This window comes from Drosophila grimshawi, unplaced genomic scaffold, assembly GCF_018153295.1.
Source record: "Drosophila grimshawi isolate 15287-2541.00 unplaced genomic scaffold, ASM1815329v1 contig_848, whole genome shotgun sequence".
Lineage (NCBI taxonomy): Eukaryota > Metazoa > Arthropoda > Insecta > Diptera > Drosophilidae > Drosophila > Drosophila grimshawi.
Window position 1 is genome coordinate 19,001,214 of NW_025063692.1, and position 23,478 is coordinate 19,024,691.

General features: G+C 47.0%; 3 protein-coding genes and 1 long non-coding RNA gene across 4 annotated transcripts; 2 read left to right on the forward strand and 2 right to left on the reverse strand.

Annotated features, from left to right (window-relative positions):
- Positions 1-1,240: 1,240 nt before the first annotated feature.
- Positions 1,241-13,502, reverse strand: LOC6565106 (filaggrin). The gene is made up of 7 exons (XM_032738084.2): positions 13,403-13,502; positions 11,383-11,701; positions 11,060-11,303; positions 6,056-10,920; positions 4,481-5,980; positions 3,082-3,186; positions 1,241-2,995 (listed from the first exon to the last, which is right to left on the reverse strand). Exons 2-7 carry the CDS (start codon positions 11,470-11,472, stop codon positions 2,354-2,356), a joined length of 7,446 nt encoding a protein of 2,481 aa, XP_032593975.1. The 5' UTR covers positions 11,473-11,701; positions 13,403-13,502; the 3' UTR covers positions 1,241-2,353.
- An 8-nt stretch (positions 13,503-13,510) lies between these two features.
- LOC116805556 lies at positions 13,511-14,604 on the forward strand. The gene is made up of 3 exons (XR_004365250.2): positions 13,511-14,016; positions 14,084-14,348; positions 14,406-14,604. It is a non-coding gene; the product is annotated as an uncharacterized LOC116805556 (long non-coding RNA).
- Positions 14,605-14,698: 94 nt separating this feature from the next.
- On the reverse strand, positions 14,699-18,007 carry LOC6565105 (transcription factor grauzone). The gene is made up of 5 exons (XM_001991494.2): positions 17,751-18,007; positions 17,214-17,679; positions 16,042-16,549; positions 15,347-15,559; positions 14,699-15,265 (listed from the first exon to the last, which is right to left on the reverse strand). The coding sequence occupies exons 1-5, from the start codon at positions 17,871-17,873 to the stop codon at positions 14,725-14,727; spliced, it is 1,851 nt and encodes a 616-aa protein (XP_001991530.1). The 5' UTR covers positions 17,874-18,007; the 3' UTR covers positions 14,699-14,724.
- Positions 18,008-18,623: 616 nt separating this feature from the next.
- LOC6565104 (serine/threonine-protein phosphatase 4 regulatory subunit 2) lies at positions 18,624-22,680 on the forward strand. The gene is made up of 4 exons (XM_001991493.2): positions 18,624-18,701; positions 19,992-20,264; positions 20,360-20,548; positions 20,622-22,680. Exons 2-4 carry the CDS (start codon positions 20,048-20,050, stop codon positions 22,388-22,390), a joined length of 2,175 nt encoding a protein of 724 aa, XP_001991529.1. The 5' UTR covers positions 18,624-18,701; positions 19,992-20,047; the 3' UTR covers positions 22,391-22,680.
- Positions 22,681-23,478: the final 798 nt, after the last annotated feature.

Genomic DNA, 23,478 nt, shown 5'->3' on the forward strand with positions numbered 1-23,478 from the left:
CTGATTTTGCTGATGGGCCCCAAAGCCAAGCTCAACTTGTAACGCAAAAATTGTTTTTTTTTTGTATGTTGAATTCAACACTTGGTTTTTAAAACAAAGAGGTATACATAACTATTCGTTTTTTTTTTGTTTTTGTTTTGTTTTGTTTACTTTTTCAACTTAACTTTGCGCTTAAACAAACTTAAAAGCTTGCGTTTCTCAATTCTGTTTCTCTCTCTCTCTCTCTCTACAAAGATCGATATTGATAATCATTAGATTGGTAGAAGTATGTATAATGTAAAATATTGTAGCATAATCATAAGTTAGAGTTATTAGTAGTGTGTTTCCATCAATGCTCCACTTGAGAAAAAAAAAAACAAAAAAAAGAAGCTATATATATATATATATAGAAAAAAATGATGATAGCAAACACAGTGCCAAAAATAATAAGTTTATATTTTTATGCTTGTATATGTTTGTATGTATGCAGTGTTGTTTATATGTTTCTATGTATGCATGTTGTATGTATGTGTGTGTATGTATGTGTGTGTATGTATGTGTGTGTGTGTGTGTACTATGTAAATTTGTTTGACAAAAAATACACTCAGCATTCAATTTCACTTTCGATTTGTTTTGTTTGATTGTTTTTTTTTTGTTGTTTTTTTTTTAACATAAACTAAACGCTAAAAGTTAACACAATACATTTTAAAAGAAATGATAATAATTATAATATAAAATATATTTATGTGAATAATAATTAATGAAAAGCATAATATTGTTTGTTACTGTTACTGCTGTTTTTTTTTTGTTTTTGTTTTTTTTTTGTTTTGTTTGTTGTTGGTTGTGTAAATTGACGTTGGTCAATTTGATTCTTTTTTTGTTGTTTCTTTCGGTTTTTGTTTTTATTTTAATTACTTTAATGCAGTTGCAGATTCAATCCATTTCTATATATATTTATATATGTATATGCAAATGTATGTGTGTGTATGGGTGTGTGTGTGTTTTGATGTGTATTTAAACCAACTAAATTATACGTTGCCTTTGCATATTCTGTGTTTTTTCTTCTTCAACTTCATTTTGTTGTTGTTGTTGTTGTACTTGTTGCATATTTTCGATTGTTTCTTGGCATTCTTAATGTTCTTGTTGTTGTTGCTGTTGTATTTAGGCGTTTTTCAGGGGACGTGGCTGCTTCAAACTTGCCCTCTTCTTCGTGTTGTCTCTTTTTTCTTTTAAGTTGTGTTTTTTTTTTCATATACTTTGTTCTTTTCTCTCTCTATATATATGTATAAACACACACATATATATATATAATTTCTTTTCCTTTCGTTTCTTTTGTTACTTTTCAGAGCTGAACTTTGTTTTTTTTTTTTTTGTTATAGGAGCGTTGGCTGTGTCTTAGTCTTAGTCCAGTTTTCCAACTTTTTGATATACCCTTGCAGTGGGTATTTGAAATTTGAATTTATCCATCTTCCTTTTGTAACAGCAGACAGCGGACAGTATTACGGAGACAGCTGCATCGAATAACTATATATCAAACGATACCAATCAGCTGCCACAGGAACTATCGAATGTCGAAAGGTGAGCTGCCTTTTATCCACACATTTTATCAAACTCAATGGTCACCCAGCTTCCAAAATAAATCATTGACATCGGACAATTATGATGTCTATATATACAGTGTCGCCTAATATGTTACTTTTCTAAGACTGTCGAAATAAGCTTTGACCTGTATTTTGGATAAGTTTTCAGTTTTTGACTAATTTTAGTTAATTAATTAATATTTTAATGAAAACTGAAGGTTCCTTTTCAAACGTGATATAACATAAAACAAATTGGCATTTAAACATTTTGCGTTTGTTTCTTGTTTTTTATACTTTATACCACTTTAAAATTTTTGCTAGACACTGCCGAAATAAGCTGTGAGACACTGTATATATAGTAATAATCGCTCGGTTTCTGTTCACGTTTCTCTCTATTACTTTCTAATCTTTAATGTGAATTAGAAGTCTGCAAGGGTATTTTATCTTCGGCGTGCCCAAGATGGCAAATTCTATCCTGTTTAAGATTAGTTTTGCGCTTAATTCGGTTTCATCTCTTATTTCGCTTTCGCTATCGCTTTAATTAATTTCTTAATGTTTCTCTTGCTTTGCTGCTGTCTCTCTCTTACTCTCTCACTCTCCCCCTCTCCCTCTCACCGTCTCGCCATAAACGCACATTGCCTAATAATTCAATGCTCCATTTATGAATCGCGCCTATAAATTTCTGCATATGTGTGAAAATGTATCTATGAATTTATGTATGTACGTGTGTATTCATGTGTGTGTGTGTGTGTGTGCGAGGGGTCTATTTGGGCGTGGCACCATTGATCGTGCGCTCAATTGGCATGCCACTCACCACGATTGGCGCCACCGCCACCACCGCCGCCACCACCACCGCCGCCGCCGCCTGCCGCATTGTTTGAATAATATGGCTTGCTGAGCTGTGCCGCTGTTGCAGCTGGCGATGAGCCGCCACCGCCAGCGCCGCCGCCGCCACCAGGGCCACCAGGGCCGCTGTTGCCGCCATTGTTGGCGCCAGGTGGCACGCCGGAGGCATTGTTATTATTGCCGGCGCTGCCGGTGCCGCCGCCGCCGCCACCCGTCACCTGACGCATGCTTTGGGCGCGCTGCGCCGCAGCCGCCGCTTGGTCGCGTTGTTGTTGTTGTTGCTGCTGCTGTTGCTGCTGTTGTGGATGCTGTGGATAGTTGTTGGGTCGCTGTATGGGTGCCGGATAACGTCCCTGGTTACCGCCGCCGCTTTGTCCCACACTGCCGACACCACCGTTGCCACCACCAGCACCACCACTGCCGCCGCCGCCGCCTCCAACCACCTGGGAGCCGCTGGATCCGCTGCCAACGGCACCGGAATTGCGACCACCCAACGCATTCATATTGTTGCCATTGCCGCCCTGCCGCTGCTGCTGCTGAGATTGCTGCTGTTGCTGCTGCTGCTGCAGCACCTGATTCTGCAGGTCCCACTGCATAATAGATAATGGATGGAGAGAATTGTGGTCAATGAGTCGATTCGCATCCGGATTGCCGATCCGTCGTTTGCTCTACTTACGCCACCATAGTTCTTGTGGTGCGGTGGACTGGTCTGCGACTGCACCTGCTTGGCCAGGCCCAGGCTCATGTCAGCGCTCAACGGACTCTTCAGCTGTCTGCCCATCTGCAATGAATATACGAATCAAAAAACATATCCAAAATGTGACAGCTCATTTCAATAATAATCATTTGCATCTGCATCTGGATCTGGATCTAGGCCAGAGTCGATGAGTTGGGTTTCCATCACCTCAAGCAACACATTTCTTCTCTATTGTGTATATTGGTATATTGGGAATATATTGCAAGAATCGGGCTACTTTTGAAATTGTGAGGTTAGGAGCATCAATTCTCCCAAAAGTATGCAAGCATATTCAAATTCATAATAAAAGGATATTTGATATTATAGCTCAACCAAAATCATACAAGATTGTCATATATATATATACATATATACGAGAAGATACCACAACTTCAAGCTCCACTTTCGATTCTCGATTGTTTCTATTGTGATCCGATCTGGTCGGCTTCCACATCATAAGTCACAACAAGACAATCTGTAAAACTGAGGAAGAGTTCAACTTATTTAAAATGCGGACAGACACACTATATCGACTCGGCTTATGACGCTGATCACGAATATATATATAAATATATATATATATACATATATATATATTTGAATTTATATATATAAATGCGGCGTTGAACATATTCTGTGTTGATAAGGCCAGAAAATTGGACATGAATTATTTTTCTATATTCCGCTCTTTTCCGCATCCGCTTGAATGCAGGGCTGCACTTCTGCCCACCCATGTCGGTTGTGCTGATCGGAGTTCAATTGGAAATGTTGTGATCGAAAGAGATATGGTCGAACTTTTGCTTACGCTGTTCAGGAAGCTTCAACGTGAAATGACGACTTAATTTGTGCTCCACATACAACTAGAAAATGTTTATAGTCTGCTGAGTACTATTAAGAATATTTTTCTTGCTTTAGCTACGGTCTGACACACACACACACACACACACATATATATATATATGTATATATATATATAGTTTTATAGGCAAATTAGTTGATGGTTTGTCTAATTGTTTTAAAACTTTATACTTTTATTAAAATTAATGCACAAAATCAGATAGATATTTAGATATTAATGAAGAATATCTAGTTCCCTGACAAAACAGAGACTGGCTCTATTTAGATGGGAAACCGAGTCGAGCAAAAAGCGTACAAAGTTTAATACTTAATACAAATTATTGGGGGATTGGGTCTTATTAAAGTGGCTGAACATGGACAAACTGTGGTGGTTAGAGAGTTGAGTTGAGTTGTTGTAGTGTGTGCTTGATAGTTGTGGTGCTTGTGCTTGTGCTTGGGCTTGTGCTTGTGGATGTAGCTGTAGTTGTAGTTCACTCCTTACCGAGTCCTGCATGTGTCCCTGGCCCTGAGTGTTCTTCAGGTAGCCACCGCCGGGCGTTGGTCCGCCACGGTACTGATTCATGCCGGCCGCTGTCAGCAGCTGTGAGTTCATGAACTGTGTATTAAAGTTGCCCATCGAGTGCTGAGACTGCGGCCCCGGTGGTCCATTCGAGCCAGGCGGACCTCCCTGATGCCCACCATACATGCCGGCCGCCGAGGCGAGGCCATAATTCTGGGCACCGCCACCGCCGCCTTGGGGCGGCGGGCCACCATAGAACTGGGGACCGCTGGGTCCGCCGGGTGCCGAATTCGAGTAGTAACTGTTCGACTGCAACTGATGTGCGCCGGGCGGTGGTCCACCTTGGCCCGGATGCTGCGGCGGTCCGGCATAAAGATTCATGTACGGCTGGGCGCCTGCATAGGGGCCGGGTCCGGGACCTGGGCCAGGTCCGCCGCCACCGCCGGCCGCCGACTTGGACCCAATGGCGCCAATTGGCTGCTGGCTGGCCTGCTGTTTGGACGTGCCCGACGACATCATGGAGCTGCTGTTCGAGGAAATGATGGCGACGGGCGCGGCATTGGGATTACTTAGCTGCTGCGAATTTGGCTGCGGCTGGCCAAAGGGACCACCACCGAGTCGAAATTGTGACGCCAGATTGGTGTAGACGTCCGGCGTGGGCGCCGTTGGCGGTGGCGGCATATTGCCGCCATGTCCATGAGGCTGCTGCATAGCGTACGCATTGAAGGCGCCACCGGCGGCAGCCGCCGCTGCTGCGGCCGCAAAATGACCCGGAAAACTGTGCGCCGCGGCAGCGGCCGCTGCCGCTGAATAGGCGGGTGAGCGGCTCGAATGATCAAGCGAATGGAATGGAGCGTACAGATTGCCCGCCTGCGATGGTGGCGGCGGCGGCGCCAGCTGCGATGAGTTGAACACAACCGCCGGTGGGCTGGGAATCGTTGGAATGCCGCCGACGCCAAACGGTGGCGATGCCTGATAGAACGGCAGCTGTTGTTGCTGTTGTTGTTGTGCCTGATGTTGTTGTTGCTGTTGCTGCGAGTGTTGCTGCTGCTGCTGCTGCTGATGGCTGGGCGGCGGCGACATACCCAGGCCAGCATGCAGCTGCTTGGCCTTCACCTGCTGCTGATGCTGCTGCGAGTGCTGCTGCTGCTGCTGTTGTGGACTGGGGTAATCCTCCTGCTGCTGCTGCTGTTGCTGGAACTGCTGCTCCAAGGAGCCAGCATCAAACGGCGAACCGTGGCTACCATAAACGGGTCCCGGCGACGACAAAGCATGGTGAGCATGATGCGCCTGCTGCTGTTGATGGTGCGATTGCTGCTGCTGTTGCTGCTGTTGGTGATGGCTCTGCTGCATGTGCACCGTGGGGACGGCGTAATGTGGCATCTGTTGCTGGAGCTGCTGCTGCGAGGCGGCCACCGCAGCGACAAAGGTGGCGGCACTCATATGGCTGCCACTGTCATCCACCACCTGCTGCTGTCCGTGCTGTTGGCCATGTTGCGACTGTTGCGCGTGTTGCTGCTGTGCAACGGCTGCTGCAGCAGCAGCTGCTGCGGCGGCTGCTTGCTGCTGTTGTTGTTGTTGCTGCTGTTGCGCGTGCTGCTGCTGCTGTTGTTGTTGCTGTTGCTGCGAGTGCTGTTGCTGCACACCGCTCTGCTGTGTTGCCTCCGACATGGGCGTAGCTGATTCCCACACCTTCTTCACACTCGCTATCTTCATGTTCAGATCCGCAGTGGAATTGTTTTGCTGCTGCTGCTGTTGGTGCTGTTGATGCTGTTGCTGCTGCTGTTGTTGTTGTTGCTTGCTAACCGCATCGAGGTTGTCGACCACTTTGAGCGACGTCGAGTCATCGCCAAAGCTATAGGCCAGTTTCATATCCTGCTGCTGCTGCTGCTGTTCGTCATCCTTGGCGCCAAAACTCATTTGGGATAGAGCGCTGGAGAGGCTATCGACAGCTGCCGCTGTTGCTGCAGCTCCTCCCAGCGATGGCTGCTGCTGCTTGAGCGTCACAACAGTTACCGCCTGCTGTTGCTGCTGCTGCTGCTTGTACGTGGAGTTCTCAAAGATGATGGTGTTCACGGGCGCATTGGCATCGATCAACAGATTGCCGGCGCCGACGACACCCACCACTGTTTTCTCCCCAATGGCGGACAGCTTGGACTTGTCGCCAATGGGAGTTGCTGCTGTTGCTATTGTAGTTGTTGTTGTTGTTGCTGCTGCTGCGGCGGCTGCAATTGCTGCAGCTGCATTTGTTGGCGGTGCAATTGTTGTACACTCGCCGCTCTTCTTCTTGCCAGACATTTCGCTGCCAGGCGCAGCCAATGAGGGTGGCACACCACCAGACCCAACAGCAGCACCAGCTGTGCTTAGTCCTGGCGGCGGCCTAGCTCCTCCTGCTCCTGCTTGTACATCCTTGTGTGGCTCCTCCTTGGCCACGGCAGTGTTGGTTGTGTTGCTGTTGCTGCTGTTGCTGCCCTTGTCCTTATCGGACGTTGGCTCCTCCTTGTCATCCTTGCCTTTGTGCAGGCCCGCACTGAGCGCCATCTGGTTCTGCTTGGTTTTGTCCAAATCCGCATTGCCCGTTTCCGATTCTGAGCTGCGCTGCTGCTTGTTGTACTCCTCGTAACCGAGCCGGCCATAGGCCCGACCACCGCCAGCAACGTTGCTGTTGCCGCTCTGTTGCTGGCGTCGATACCCTGCTGAGGAGCTGCCGCCCCCGCCGCCACCACCGCTGGAGAGACCGCCGCGTCCACGTCGCGACGGTTCGCCGCGTGGTGAGAAGCCCGCCTTGTTGACGACTGCGCCTGCACCAGATCCGGCTGCTGCTGATGCACCAGATGACTGGCCGGTACTGTTGCTACTGTGGTCGGAGCGTGATTGCACCACCTTGGGACTGCGTCGTGACGCCGCACCACCATTACCACCACCACCGCCACTGCTGCTGTAGCAGTCCTCATCGACGTCCTCGGATTGCTCAGACTGTTCACCACCGCTGCCATAGTAGCGACGGCCGCCACTGTTACGACTGTTCCAGTCACTGCTGCTGCGTTGACCACGATAGTTGCCACCGCCGCCGCCACCAGCGCCTGCCCCGCTGGTCGGATAGCTGCGCCCGGCACCGCCTCTCGTCGTGTGCAGCTCATCGCGTACACGACCACCCCGTGGACTTGGTCGCTTCACCGACGCTGGCTGCGTTGCGGATGCGGCCATGGCCATGGCTGAGGAATTGGTGGTGGTGGAGCCTATCGTTAAATTGCGCAACGACTCCTTGTCGTCGTCAATCTTGGCGCCGGGGAATGCCAAAAGCGGCGGCTTAACTGCCTCCAGATCGGAGCCAAGCTCCGTTGACTTCTCCTCCAATTTGTCAGCGGGCTCCACGCTCCGTCTCAGTATCTGTGTGGGCTGCATTAGATCCATGGACTGCTTCTGGAGCATACCAGTGGGTTTCTCCTCGCTGAGGCTTGGCTGGCGCGCCGGTCGCTGCAGTATCTTGATCTGCACGGCCGAATCATGGCTGTGCGTCGATGAGAAGCTCTCCTCGCGATTCCGATGATACTTTTGCTCGGCATCCGTTTGCTCTGCCCACGAACAGGCGCCACCACCACCACCACCAACACCACCACCACCACCACCCAAGCCCACATCATCGCCGGATGAGACGCTCGTCTTGCGATGCGAATTCTCCGAGATGCTGCGCGATTGCAACAATTGCTGCTGTTGGTGCTGCTGCTGCTGTCCACTGCGATAATCCTGGGCTCGAGTGTATCTCGATTGTTCGGCACCTGACGCAGTCGCATCCTGCTCCTCTCTGGCGCTGTCATGACGATTTCGTCCATAATTGGCGCTGCTGCCAACTCGAGCATAGCCACCAGAAATGCTACGCACACCACTGCCACCGCCACCGCCGCCTCCACCATTAGAGCCGCCACCACTGCCCTTTTGTAAATATCGCGAACTACTGCTCTCAAAGGCGCTGCTCGCCGATGCGCTCTTTTCAAGACCGCCGCGTGGCAGTTGCTGCTGCTGTTGTTGCTGCTGCTGCTGTTGCTGTTGGCGCTGAAAGCGCGGCGGTAAATTCGATTGGAAATGCGTCATGAAGACGGGCTTCTGTCCATAATCACCGCCAGCTGTGGACGCGGCAAGGGATGTTGAGACAGAGCCGCTGCCACTGCTCGAGATGCTGCTGCGCGGTCGTCGCTGCTGCTGCTGCTGTTGTTGTTGCTGTTGCTGTCCAGCAGCGCCACCACCTCCGCCCTCATCCTCACTGACGTTGCCCAGTGGCGCTGCTGATGCCTCATTATTTGAGTTACCTACAGATGCGGTGGCATTGTTGCTGCTGCTGCTACTGCTGCTGTTGTTGCCCTCACTGAGCGCCTTCGCTTTGCTGTTCATCTTCATTTCGAGCTCCTGCAGCTTTTTTGCCGCCGCTTGCTTACGCTCCATTTGGCGACGCTCTTCCTCCTCTTTCCGCTGTTTCACCCGCTCATAGACGCCGGCATCGAGTGCAATGCCTCCACCACCGCCGCCACCGATCACATTGCCGGAGCTGCCGCGATGACCGTTCTGCTGTCGCTGCTCTTGCAACTGAATCTGAATCTGAGCCTGATCCTGTTGTTGTTGCAGACCATGGACGCCATCCAAGTCACGCTCGCTGCTATCCTTGCCGCGCTGCCAGGAGCTGCTGCTCGACAATTTGCGCTGCTCATTGACGGACGATAGCTGCTTATTGTTGTTGCTATTGTTATTGTTGTTACTGTTGCTGTGGTGCTGATCGTCGGGGCTGGCGTGCTCCTCGTCGTCGGAGAATGTTAATTTCTTGGTATAGTCAATATCATCCTGCTTCGTCCAGCTGTCGTCCTTGGCAATCGCATTGAGACGCTCCAGATCCTCCTCACGTATAATGGGTCGCTGCATTTGCGCCACCTCCGGCTCCACCACATAGTCCTTGTCCTTGTGCCGAACACCGCTCGATCCGTTCGCCTGCTGTTGCAGCATCTGGTGCTGATGCTGGTGCTGATGCTGTTGCAGCAATTGCTGCGGCGGCGTGCTGCCTCCTCCGCTGCCGCCAATGATGGCCGACTGTTGACCTGCCGCCTGTCCCGATAAGACGGATGACGGTCGCTTGGGTATTGCGGCCGCAGCACGAAAGCTGCCGACGAGTACGGCCGGTGAGGCGGATCGATTGCCGGCGATGCCATTCTGATAGGCAGTGGGCACCGATGGACAACCACCCATATCTATTGCGCCGCTTGCCACGGCTGCTGCCATTGTTGGTGCTCCAGCACCCACACCGCCACCACCGAGGCCACAGGCTGGCATCGGAGCACCGCTGCGCATGAATGACGGCAGCAGCGATAATATGGGCAGTGGCACTGTGCCACCGGAGCCGCTGCCACTGCCATTGGACGACACCTGATGATGGTGGCCCTGGCCCTGTTGGTTCAATGCCAGCTCCTTGGCAGCCTTCTCCTGTTGCTGCAGCCAGGCAGCCGGATCGTTTTGTGGACGCAGGCTCATTTCGCTCAATTCGCCGCTGTTGTTGCCGCCAACGCCACCTGTGCCGACGACGTCGTCGCTGCCATCTCTGTAACTGCTGCCGGCATCCGCATTCGGGCGATGAGAGTGGTGTCCATGTGCAGCGCCGCCATACTGACGCACATGATGGCCATGATGATCGCGATAATCGCGCTGTTGCTGCTGCTGATATTGATGATTCTGGTGATGATGCTGGGCATGCTGCTGCTGCTGCTGCTGTCCCTGGTAGTGGGCATGCTGATCCTTGGACTTTCCGCTGGCAGTGCCCGCTGAGGATGCAGCACCTCCTCCGCCCCCGCCCACTAATGTGGGGAACTCGTATTGAAACTGTGGACTTTGATAGTGCGGCACCACCTGCTGTTGCTGCTGCTGATGGTGGTGGTGATGGTGGTGCTGTTGGTGTTGATGTTGATGTGTCTGGCGGTTGCCGTAGTGGCCATGCCCACCGTTCCCACCTGCACGTTCGTGTCCTGTCGTTATCGCTGACCATGTTTTCGGTGAATTAGACGAGTGGCTGCCGATGCCTCCGCTGCCGCTTACAGTACCACCAACTGATCCTGAGATGCCGCCGCCGCTGCTGGCTGAATTGCTGCCGCTGTTGGCCGAGTTGTTGATTAGTTTCAAGTTCTTGTTGTTGTTGTTGTTGTTGCCACTATGGCTGCTGTTGTTGTTGTTTGAGTTGCTATTGTAATTGCTGGCGGTGCTGTTGCTGTGTTGGCCAACAGCTATTGCTGGTCCTCCACTGCTAGTGGTGGTGCTGCTGCTACCGCTGCTGTGACCAGTGGCGATGTTGTTGTGGCTGCTGCTATTTGCGGCTGAGCCTCCAATTGTCGTCGCACTGCCGCCTGCTGCTCCTCCTCCTGATGCGCCGCCGCCGCCGCTGCTGCTGCCTGCAAAGCAAACACGCAAAAATAGAGTCAGATCAGATATATATATATATATATAAATATATATATATATATATATATAGATATATAGATATAGATATGTATATATGGAGGAAAAGGGGGGATGATCTACACAACTTACCTTCGACAGATGCTTGGAGATTGTTGTTATTGTTGTTGTTTAGGGGTGTTGCACTGTTGTTGCTGTTGTTGTTGCTGCTGTTGCTGGTGCTGCTGCTGCTGCTGTTGCTGCTGCTGTTGGTCTCGGCCTTCAGGGATGGCAGATTGGCTGGTGGACGCCTAGCGGAGGGCACTTTACCCAAGATTTGCATTCCATGTTTACGCGGCACTTGATTCTTTTGGGCTGATGGTTCACTCGATTCGCCCTGCAATAAATAGATCAAATATCTGGTTGATTGTGTGTGTGTGCGTGTGTGTGTGTGCTGGGATTGGGATTGAACTTACACGACTATTCTTGTACATGCGATTTATATCCAACGCTGTGAATTTGGGCTTGGCATTTCGCTCTCCCCTACTTCCCCCCAGTGTACTCATGCTGCCAATAGATCCTCATTAGCGTTAGCTTCCTTTGCCGCCTACTGCCGCCGCGCGTTTCACGCTAATCGCTGCCTGCCTGCCTCTGGGATGTTGCAGTTCTTTGCAAGCTTGTGCCGAGGTCGATCTCTCTGTTAAATTTGCCTCCTTGGCGCCTCTCCTTTGTATGTGTTGTTGTTGTTTTTGTTGCTCCTTCTTCTCAGTCTTTTTGTGTGAGCTGTAAAAATGTCTAAAAACGAGAGAGCAAACCAGAGTGTGTGCGAGAAAGAGAGAGAGAGAGAACGTGAGTATAGGAGTAAAGTGGGTGGGGTGGTGGGGGTGACAACAACATAAGCTGCTGCCGCTGCTGCATTTGTTTGTTGCGATTTTTGTGTATTGTTTTATTTGTTATGATACGTGGGTCGCCGTCGCCGGGTTGCATGGAAAGAACTGCTTCGATGTGTGTGTGTGTATATGTGTTTTGCACCTCCATGGGGGCTACACAGAGAACTGCCCCATGCCACCAATGCCTGCGTGTGAGCACTAAGTTGTTGAAGAACAGAGCGAGCCAAACATAGGAGACACCTCGATATTCTCGTTTATAATGTGTACGAGCGAGACAGCACTTGAGGCCACTCTCAGTGAAGTGATTCCGAGTGTGCTTGCGCTCAAATGCTTGGCGCCCCCCCCTCGCACTCCTCCCCGCCCCCTTGCGTACACCCTCGCAATAGCGAGCGACAGTGCGACCCACACACACACACAGAACAAAAGTAGAAACAGAACATAAGAAGTATGCGGTGGCGTCTTCGTGTAATAATTGAAGAAGAACAATGGCTGACACACACACACACACACACAGCGAGAGCGAAGCAGCCAAAATCACAACAACAACAACACTGCTGCTGCTGCAAATGCAAACTGTTTAGATGGTTAGCAATATGTGCAACATAATTCATATTTGGCAATTTGCTAACAACTTTTAAAATTGCCCACAAAAAAAAAAAAAAAAAGCCATTCACACACAAACACATGCAAGAGTGAAGCGTATGGGGAGGTGGCGGGTTGTCGACACTCGCACTTCACTTTTGTGTTATTTTCGTAGTTTAATTTGAATGGGGCGAACAAGAAGAGTTTAAATCAAAAAAGCCAAATAAACACGGCATTTGCTGTTGTTCGACGACAGGCACTGTAAAATGTGCCGTTTAATAGCACACACACATACACTCATACACGCACGTACACTCAGTGGTACACACACACACACAGGCACACGCACATTCACAGTGATATGTATATATGTGTACGCATTCGCAGAACTGCCTTTGATTGTTTGAGTGCGTTATTGGATTGTTTGTCGTTCTGGCTATGTGTGTGTAGATTTTGTCGGAATGTTAACACTTTGATGAGTGTACATTTTAAATTGAAATTCGATTTGAACGTAATGAAAGTTGAGTTTTACAACAAGTTTAGTTGCTGCATTACATACACCGCGCGAGAAGTTTGCCGCTGCTGCTTCTTCTTCTTGCTGGTGCTACTCTTTTCGCAGTATATATTAACGTGCGTGTGTATGTGCATGTGTCTGTGTCTGGCGATGGCACAGCGTTGCCACATGTGTTCAATGTATCGAACCAGACTTTCAATATTGTTTTTCGCATGTGTCCGCATGTACGTAACACAAACACAAATGCTAGCGAGACATGTGCAAACACGTCAAAATACTTTGTAATGCTTTGATTTCATTACACTTTTCAAACATGGATAATGCGAAAATAATTAAAAAAAAAAAAACAACCGATAAACCTGCTGTTTCGCCGCCGCCGCCTCCAACGATAATGCAACAGAAGCAGTGGCAACCTTTGCGAGTGTGAGCGAGACAATAAGAGCGTGTGGTCTGCAGAGCAGCAGCAGCAATAACAAAAACATCAAACAAGAAAGTGTATATAGTGCTTACCCTTTTACACTCAGAGCATACACCGCACACACAGTTCGTTGCTCCTTGGCTCCTTTTTTTCTTTTCTTTCTTTTATACGTTTTTTTTTTTTGCACTCTTCTACGCTTACTCAGCCGTTTGCAAAAAAAAAATAAAACCAAATGTTTTTTTTTAGGTGAGATACGTTTTGTGTGTGACTTTTTATGTTGCGGAGCGCGGTGGCGTATACAATTAATAAATTGTTCGTTTTTTTTTTTAAATTTTGACACTTTTGATTTGATTTTATTGTATTTTACTGTCGATATTCAACGCGTTCGGGCCGCTGTTGTTGGCTATGTTGCGCTGGCTGCCTGTCTGGCTTTGGCTCCTCTCCTACGTTCTCGCTTCTTAGCGCTCTCTGTCTCTCTAACGGCGTTCTCCAATGCTGCGACGGCTGCTGCTGCTATTGCTGCTCTGGTCTCTTTTTTTTTGCAAGTGTATAGATGAAAAATGTAATCGAAATCCAAGGTGCTGAAGCTGAAACTAGTTTGAATCACTTTTTCTTCGATTTATTTGTATACAGCATCACACACTGGTCCAATTTGTTTGCGTTTATAGCACGATGTTGTTAAGCGTTTACTTTATTGTTACTTTTGGTGCGTTCTTTTCACTTAATACGTAATTGTTCCATTAGTTTAAATCGTATGTATTTTTTGCACACAGTGCTGCCAGCTTGCGCTTACGGCGTTGCATTCTAGAGATGGACGATATGTTTTCTGTTAATTGGGCAGTGCTAAGTGTTGACTAAATGCCGTTAGGTGGCAACAAAAAGTGTTGAATGGTTATTAAATTCTGTGAATATCTAACGATATGGTAACGCCACCTTATCGATTATTTTGCCAACCAGCTAGCAAAATTCGTGTCGCATATTTTCAAATTTTATGCGCTACGGAAAATGATACAGATGGACAATTTCTATGACGACATGGTAAATTAAAAATATATATACTGCAATGTTGCATACGGTGTACAATCTCAATAATAGCGTCAATTCCAGCTTATCGTAACGTACGGGTCGGACGACAAATTGGTTGACCATATACCGGTGGGCTTCTCTCTCTCTCTCTCTCTCTCGGACACTCCCAGTATGATATATAACACAGCAAATAGAAAATTTCAATTCCTTTAGTATTCAATGTACACAAGTTTCTTGTAAAATAGGTAAAGACAATAAAATGATCCCAAGAATACAACTAGCGACTACTTAATAATATATATATATATAACATATATATATATATATATATATATATATATATATATATATATATATGTTTATATAGACATTTATAGGTATGTGGGATTTAGGCGTGCGGCTTAAACTGCGGATTATGGGAGCGTGCCATTTTGGCTTTGAGCCACTCGTCCGCATGCCTCTGCTTGATGTGGACATACATGTTGGAGCGCGACCTGCACTCCTTGGGACAGTGGGGGCAATTGTATAGCTGGAGGCCAGTGTGTATCGCCATGTGCTCCTCGAGGTTGCGCTGCTGCTTGAAGCTCTTCTCGCAGTACGTGCACTGCAGGTTTGTGGTCAGCTTGTGAGCATATTTAACATGGGCGCGCAGCGCTGTCCGCGAACTGCACGTCTTGGAGCAATGGGGACAGACGGTATCGGTGCTATCGTGCGTAAATCGATGCAGTCGCAGACTGTGCTCGTTCTTCAGCCAGACACCGCAGACGGAGCACTCCATCGCTGGTGCGACGACGCCCTGATGTTCCAGCAAGTGGCGCTCGAACGATGGCTTAAACTTGAACTTCTTGCCACAAATGTCGCAGACATGCGGATGCACATCCTCATGGATCGACTGTATATGCCGACGCAGTCGATGCACATTCGCAAAGCTGTACAACAACAAATTGAAAAGAGAGAGCTGTTATGATTCGAGCGAGAAGGAGATGGATGGATAGATGGATGGTGCGTACCTCTTGTGGCATATGTGGCAACTGTGCTCCAACTGATCCGTGTCGTGCTTCAGCAAATGATTACCCAAACGCCTCTCGCTGCTGAAGGTGCGCTCGCATTTCGGACATGGATACTTCAGCATCTTGCCAATCTGGGCGACCTTGTTGTGCACCGTCTCAATGTGCGTGGCCAGATAATCCTGGGAATTTAGCGACTTGTTGCAAATCGAACAGCTGCAATTGCCAAATTCCAAATCAAATTAAATTCAATTTTTTCAAATTACTATGCTATATGAGTGAATGTATATATATATATATACATATATAAGTATATAATTAATTATGTTAGTTTTTTTTTTTTAACTAGATGTAAATTGTGCAAATATTAGAAGTAAAAAGAGGACAATAAAGAGGAACATTTTTGGGCAAAAGAAATGGAAAAAGATTCACTTTTTGCCTTGTCAAAACAAAAAAAGCTGAGATCTTCAAATATAGATTGCGTGTGAGGTCAGTGTTATCTGTAATTAGTTAACTAGTTGTAAGAACTCCAGTAAAAAAAATAAGTCAATAAAAAAAGACATTTCTTTGCAAAAGAAATGAGAGATGAATTTTTTGCTTCAATCGAATATTCTGAGTGAGGTTAGAATTAGCAGTGATAAAAATAATAAGAATTGTGTAAGGTATACAAATTAATTACAAATATATAGTAGACTGACGTGAATAGCTTGGGATTGATGTGCTTGCGTATGTGATCCATCAGTTTGGAGGCGCGATTGAAGACCTTGTTGCAGCACTTGAGATACGCGTCGCGCTGATGCACCTCCAGGAAGTGGACCTTCAACTGGGACAGGTACTTGGTGCTGAAGTCGCACAGATCACAGTCGGCATTCATATAGCTGGCGATGGCCTCCTCGTACCGCTTCGATAGCTGCGCCCGCGAGCAGCCCTTCGGCTTCCGTTCCATGGCCGCCTGCAGCTCGCTCTTCTGTGTATCCGTTGGCGCATTATTATTTGTGTTTGTGTTTCTATTTGTGTTCCGCTGTTTGCGACGCCCTCGATTCACGCTATCGCCATCGTTATCGTTGTCGCATCCAGTGTCGGTGTCATCCAGCAGCTGATTCAGCTCCTGGGCGAGCGTTAGCCGGCGCTGCTCATTGCGTACCACAATGCGTCCCTTTCGCTTTGGTTTGAGCTTGTGCTTCAGCTTCACCAGGGGCACTTCATCTGCAATCAGTTCGTGTCATTTTGTAAGTGGACAGTTTTGAATACATTAAATATCTCTCTGTACTATATCGGATCAACAAAAAGAGCTGAGCCTCGATATAAGTTACATCATCGATCAGTATGGGAAAACTATACCAAACTGATTAAATTTCTTTTTTGGATATATATATATATATATATATAAAATAAAGGCTTAACTGAGCTATCAAATACTATTAAATGGGGTTAAGGCCATCAGTACAGGGCTAAGGATAGAATATATAGAGAAAGCTCTAAAATCAACCAATAATCGAATGGCTTAAAGTGATCTGAGCGATTGAAATCAAAATTGGTGAGTGCAAAATTAGCTAGTAGAATTTCCAGCAAAGTTCCTTTGCTTAGAACAGGTAATTTTAAGATGGGGAACAACGTTTCATTGGGTCATGAGAAGTGGAACAGATCAGAGGGTGTAAGCAAATGGCACAACTTTCTCTGGAATAGATGAAAATCACGATGCTAAAGGAAACGCTACTCGACCAAAATGTAACGAATTCCATTTTAAGTTAACTTAAAAAATCAGTCATGCCTGGTGCTTGCCAGCCTGTCCAGGTGTATCTATATTTACATGCACAACTGGGAATGGGACAAGTGCTTTTTAATGTTATGTTTGACGTTGTGCACTCACCATCATCATCTGAGGAAGTGTGCGGCGTGCTATCGCTGCTCTCATTCATTATGGGCTTCTCATCGACATCTTCGTCGTTGTCGTCATCATCATCGTCGTCAGGATTGAAGACGTGCAGGGGCAGCAGCTGGTCGGGGTTATGCAAATGTTTTGGTGCAGCATGCAGCTGCGGAACCTCCACACTGTCCACATTCACATCGAGAACACTGCCAAGCAGACTGAGATTGTGTATATCGAGAGGCTTCTCGTCCATCTCGTCGGTGACCAGCGGCAGCTCATCTATATTGACATCCACATCGATACCGCCCGTCCATTTGAGGGCCACGCAATCGACATCCACGTTGAGGAACTCCTTTTTAAGCGTTAACTGCTTTTGCTCGACCAGCTGCCAGAAGTTGTTAAAGTCCTCCAAATTTTCGCAGCAATCGTGGCAAATGTTCGTCGAGATGTTGTCATCGGGCATTATCTGCAATCCAGCCAGTTAAATGAGATTCATTTCACTGTGTTCATTTTCGGCACACAGTGGCAACAACTCACCTCCAGCTGCAGAAACTTGGCTATTATCTTGAGCAGCGAGGATTCGGCCAGGGTGTCGTTCGTTTCGAACAGATAGACAGCATTGTTTGCGTTTATGCTTTTTAAACACAAGCGACAGATCATATTGCGGCGCTTTCAACATAAATTTAAGCAATTAACTATCACTATCAATTGTTTGGTTTTGTTTAGCGATGGCCTCCAACTTTATCAATATATCGACTTTTGTACTGATGTTACGATGGATGTGCCAATTTGTGACGGCATACAATTTGTATTTTGAATGCTGTTCAATGTTTTAAATAACTGCAAAGTGTGTCAACAACATTTTAATTAGCTTTTAAATAGATCTACCAATTGCGATATGTAAATGTAAGCTAATATTTAGATTTATCGATATGCAATGTTTATGAATTATGGGCTCAACCATCAACTCGCAAGAGTGCTCAACTTCGATATTAAGCCTATTTTATGTTATCGATATGTTATGTTGTCAAGTTATCAGTTCAGTTCAGTATTTGAGTTTTCTCGATAAAAAGTACATTTAAGAAAAATTGAATACATGATTAAAAGTTTACGCTGTGACGTCACAATATATTTTTGTTTGGTTATGCTTATCGCAAAAAAAGAATTTTCAGACAGGAAAATGTTCGATCGGACAAATCTAACGATTCTAATGCGGTCTTTTTCGATTTACTTGATAAAGATTCCGATTAAATGTCAAATTTTTGGTTCCGGCTCTGAATTTCAATCGGTTAATTTCGGTTGCTGGTTCCGGTTCAGGTACGCTTCCCTGGTTGTCGATAGCAAGTTGATCGATTACTCGTTTGTTTGCCATCCGTATCGATAGTGTAGCTGTAGCTTACACTGTAGCGAGCGGTGCAAAATAAATAAATAATTTAAGTAAGAGTATAAGTATATAGTGGTCGAGTGATCCAGCAGCAAGTTAAGCAGGTAAGTCACAAATCGCTGCAAACTCACCAAATTAATATTAAAGCATTGAAGCAAGACAACTCCGGCTCCCAGCTACCGGAATGTCGCCAATAATTCGCAAACTACCGCGGGGAGCATCGCAAAAAAAAAGCCCACAAATTTTTCAGTCTCTCTGTCTGTCAGTCTGTCCGTCGCTCTGTATCTGCCGTGTAAGTGTGTATACATGCATGTGTATGTGTTGTTGCAGCTGCAGCGGCTCAGTATCTTTTTTTGCGCGAGAGCCGACTCGGAAATACACACACTTACACACACACACACACACATGCACGCAGACGTACGCACTGCACAAATGCATGCATGTATACCGGTATGTATGCATGTATGTGTGTGCATCTGTGTGTGTTAGTGTAAGCTTGCAAAATAACTAGTTTTTATGTGCAAGGAATCATCCACCATATTCGCAGACGTCGCTCATTTGAATTGCTCTCAATTTGTAGCTTAAATCATAGTTGCTAAGTGTGTGTGTGTGTGTTTTAAAAAGCCAAAGCCGAAGCCAGCCAACACCCCCTCTTTCCTGGTCTGGTCTGGTCTTGTCTGGCCTTTTATTTGTTCATTCGTTCGTTGGTTCGTTCAACCGGCTGCCTAGCAAAATGCAGATTCTCAGCGGCGAGAGAGTTGCATACGCGAACTAGTGATGGGAGCGTGTCCTTACTCTTTCTCTTCTGCTCTCACTCGCTCGTCACGAACACGAGCAAACAAGTTGTGCGAGAAAGTGAGAGAGCGAGCGAGATGATATATTTACTGCCAAAGTTAACAAGTATGAAAGTTAAAACCATCGAATAACGTTTAAAGTTTGAATATGCGGCTACCGCTGTCGTGTTTCGAGCCGTGTCACGAGCGCATACACGAGACACGCGCGCAACTCGAATGCGAAACTTTGGCTCGTAACTGGGCAGGCGAGGGAACGAGCTCTGTCGACTCTGTCTGTTGACCGCCAGTGTCGTTGATTCGGCGCATACCTGCCCCAAACTCACACACAGATAGAGACACACACACACACACAGATTGAGACACACACACACACAGAGATAGACACACACACACACACACTACTTTGGGGAGTCGGCAGTTGTTGCAGTTTTCCTTTCGGTTTTTTGTGTGTCTACCACGCAGCGAGAAAAATTTGGAGTTTTTTTTTTCGTTTGGTTTTTTTTCTTTTTTTTTTGTTGTTATTTTGTTGTTGACCCGGCCTGTTTATTCACAAGTGCAACACGCATCGCATCTTTTTTTTTTTTTGTTGGTCTGTTGCAGCAATTCTTTTTGCAGAGTTTTTTGTGACGCTAAAACCGCCTGAGAAGCAAGCTTAAATGGTGACCATGGAGAATAGCGAGGAGATATTGCAAATTCTGGAGCGTTTCACACAGCTCAAGCAGAAGGAGATACCCAAGGAGCTGGAGGACTATCTGCAATATGTGGCCAAAACGGGGGAGACCATCTTCAAGTGGTCGAGCCTCAAGTATCTGTTCCGCGAGAAGTTGCTCAACGTGATCAAGCACTTCAACGAGGATTCGCAGCGTCTCGAGGGTAAGCCATTGGTGTGGTGTGTTCACCCACAATTACATTTCCCAATCCAAAAATGTGTCATTTGATTTGATTTGAGATGGCTTGTATACCCACAGAGATACCCAATTATCCGAATGTGGATCCGTTCAATTATGAGACCATGAAGTCCTCGCTGCTGGAGCGTCTCGATCTATTCAATGCGGCTCCATTTACCGTGCAGCGCCTGTGCGAGCTCCTCATCGATCCTCGCAAGCAATATTCTCGCATCGATAAGTATATGCGAGCCCTCGAGAAGAACATACTTGGTATATTTGCATTGTATTTATTTGATAGACTCATTTGAACATTAATTGACGACAACATTCGCCTTCAATTCAGTGGTCAGCACCATCGATCCGGGACGCAGGCGCACGGAGAGCGAAAACGGCGACTCGCTGGACTCTGTTGGCAATGGGGATCTCTCGCTGGAGGTCAACATTGACATCGAAATGGAGAACGAGAACATGTTTAACAATGGTGACGAGCGCAACGGCAATGGCAATGGCAATGGCAACGAGGAGTCCACCAGCGGCTCCCTTAAAGCCAGCTGCCCACGCTCCGATGGTGGCGAACTCGAACCCAAGGCCAAGAAGGCCAAGTTTAATTATGATGAGAATGAGCAGGACGAGCAGGATGAACGGGATGAGCGAGATGAGCGTGATGATGTCGATGGGGACGAAGATGCCATTGAGGGCAAGCCTGAATCAGCCAAAGCAGAGGCCGAGGCTCCCGATGCTGCGGACGTGGAAGATGACCCAGATGCTGCAGTTAAGGCAATTGAACGTAAGACTAAGGAGACAGATGCCGCTCGGGAGGCACCCGAAATAGAGGAGCCCGACGAGGACGACGAGGAGGAGCCGAAGAGCAAGAAGGCATCTAATGACGACAAGGAGCTTAAGGAACTGAAGAAGACACCAGAGTCAGCCGCAGACATTCCAGCAAAGGCCGAGTCTGTTGAGGCGGATAGCGGCGATGTGAAGACGAAGACCGTCGATGCTGGCAAAGAAGCCGCCGATGATACTAAGGCCAAGGCTCCGTTAAACGATGCCGATGACCAAGTCCAAGCCGAGGAGTCGTCGAAAATCGTGGAGAAGCAGCAGCTGGAGAGCAAAAAAACTGCAGAAAAGCCGGCAGAGGAAGTGGAGCCAGATAAGAAGTGCGATAAAATCGCAGCTAATCTCGAAACCGAAGCTGCTGTGACAGCTGTAGCTGTTGCAGCTGCTGCCGCTGATGCTGATGGAAACGAGAAGAATGAGCCAAAAGCTGACAAGTCCAAGGAGGAGCCATCTGTGAAGCCAGAGGAAAAGACAGAAAAAGCAACGCCAGCGTCGCCAGAGAGATCCGCTGCTGCCGCTACTGGTGCTGCTGATGCTGCTAATGCTGCTGTAGAGAAAGCTAGTGTCGAAAAAGATGACGATGAGCAGCAGGCTGAGGCGCCTGCTGCTGAGGCTGAGGCCAAGACTGAGCAACAGTTGGAGCCAAAATCGAAGGCAGCCAATGATGAGAGCAACACTGAAAAGACTGAAACTGAGGCAGTAGAAGCTACTGCTGCTGCTGCTGCTACAGCTGCTGCTGCTGCCGCTGGTGGTGATCCGGCTTTTAAAGCCAAGTCGCCAGCTAAGGATGAAATTAAGGAGGAATCGACAAAGACTGTTTCAGCTGCTGATAAAACTACTGCTGCTCCAACTCCTGCATCAGTTGCAGCAGATGCTGCCGCTGCTGATGCTGCCAAAGCTGTCTCCGTTCCCATTGAGACCGATGAGCTTGCCACGTCGCAGCCGCCTACTACTGCTGATGCTGCAGCTGCTGCTGTTGTTGATGCGTCTGCTGCAGAAGCACCGACCTCAGATGATGCGGCCACGTTTGCAGATGGTGCTGCTGTCACCACTCCCACATTGACACTGAACGATCAGCCCATGGAGGATACACCAGCCGAGGAGGAGGAGAACGTTGCGGCCGTTTCACCCACCGCAGCCGTCGAGGAAGTGGTCATGGCTGAGAGCGGCGCTGCCGGCGCTGGCGGCGATATGGCCACCGATGAGCTGGCCAAGGATGAGCCAGCCGCTATGGAGGTGGACGATACCAGCCAGGAGGTAATGGATCAATAGACCACTACCAGTGGACGCCAATTCAAAGCAACTAATATTAATACTTTCAACTACTACTCCGAAAAATAATAGTATAAGATAATACACCCTATGCCCCCTTCCTCTTCCTCTTCCTCTTCCCCTTCTCCCCGCACACACACACACACACAGAAGAGCATACAGAAGCACATCCATTCTCCAGACACAACATACCATTACCAATCCCAATTATCCTGAGATAATATAACGTATAACTTCATTAATTAGGGTATTACCGTTAGGCCATAGCTGATATGATATGAAATCAGACACACACATATATATATATATGTATATATATATATATATATATATATATGTGTGTGCGTGTGTGTGTATGTCTCTTTGTATTCCAAAACCCCCAAACACAGCGGGTACACCACACAACAAAGATAGACAGACGAAACGACGGATACCCTTTTCGAAGCGATGCTTTCCATCTGTGTTTGTACCCTCGCATAGTTAGTTGTAAGTCCGTTTGCCCGCATCCATCAATGAAGAATATTTTATTTACATACGTACTTATAAGCAAAACAAGCATTAGGTTCCGTTTTGGCATTCAAATCGATCCGGAGATCGTGAAGCCTCCACATAGTGCATAGTGCATAGTTCCCTAAGTTGATGGATGTGGCACGGTTCGTTCGGCCGCATCACGTCATTTTGTGTATTTAATGTCTATTCTACATAAAACGCCCATAGAATATTGAATTTTTTTTTTTTATAAAATATACCCTGAACCCAAAATATTGAAAATATATTTCATGAAAATAGCAAATATAAGCTGAAGCAAAACTATATATATATATATATATTATTTATCAGCATCAAAACCGCTGCGAATCTAGAAATGTCCGTCTGTATGAATACGTCAATCTATATCTATATACATATATAAATCTGAATTTGATATAAGTTCTCGTAATCGACGAGCACAGCATTTGATCGATACATTTCGCGAATATCGATAAATATCAATAACCGATAACAGTGCAATTTCGACATACAATTTTGACCAAGATCGAAATGAATTCATATATTCATTTTTACCAAATTACGCACAAGCTCAAGAT

Bases quoted from the DNA above. Each gene is read 5' to 3' on its own strand.
- LOC6565104 (XM_001991493.2), top strand. From the start codon at position 20,048: ATGGTGACCATGGAGAATAGCGAGGAGATATTGCAAATTCTGGAGCGT. The intron at 20,265-20,359 runs GTAAGCCATTGG...GTATACCCACAG, and splicing joins GGATTCGCAGCGTCTCGAGG to AGATACCCAATTATCCGAAT. The intron at 20,549-20,621 runs GTATATTTGCAT...CCTTCAATTCAG, and splicing joins CCTCGAGAAGAACATACTTG to TGGTCAGCACCATCGATCCG.
- LOC6565105 (XM_001991494.2), bottom strand. From the start codon at position 17,873: ATGATCTGTCGCTTGTGTTTAAAAAGCATAAACGCAAACAATGCTGTC. The intron at 17,680-17,750 runs GTGAGTTGTTGC...GCTGGATTGCAG, and splicing joins CCAAGTTTCTGCAGCTGGAG to ATAATGCCCGATGACAACAT. The intron at 15,266-15,346 runs GTACGCACCATC...GTTGTTGTACAG, and splicing joins TGCCACATATGCCACAAGAG to CTTTGCGAATGTGCATCGAC.
- LOC6565106 (XM_032738084.2), bottom strand. From the start codon at position 11,472: ATGAGTACACTGGGGGGAAGTAGGGGAGAGCGAAATGCCAAGCCCAAA. The intron at 11,304-11,382 runs GTAAGTTCAATC...TATTTATTGCAG, and splicing joins GCATGTACAAGAATAGTCGT to GGCGAATCGAGTGAACCATC. The intron at 5,981-6,055 runs GCCGCCGCAGCA...CATGGCCAACAG, and splicing joins AACAACAACAGCAGCAAGCA to CACGGACAGCAGCAGGTGGT.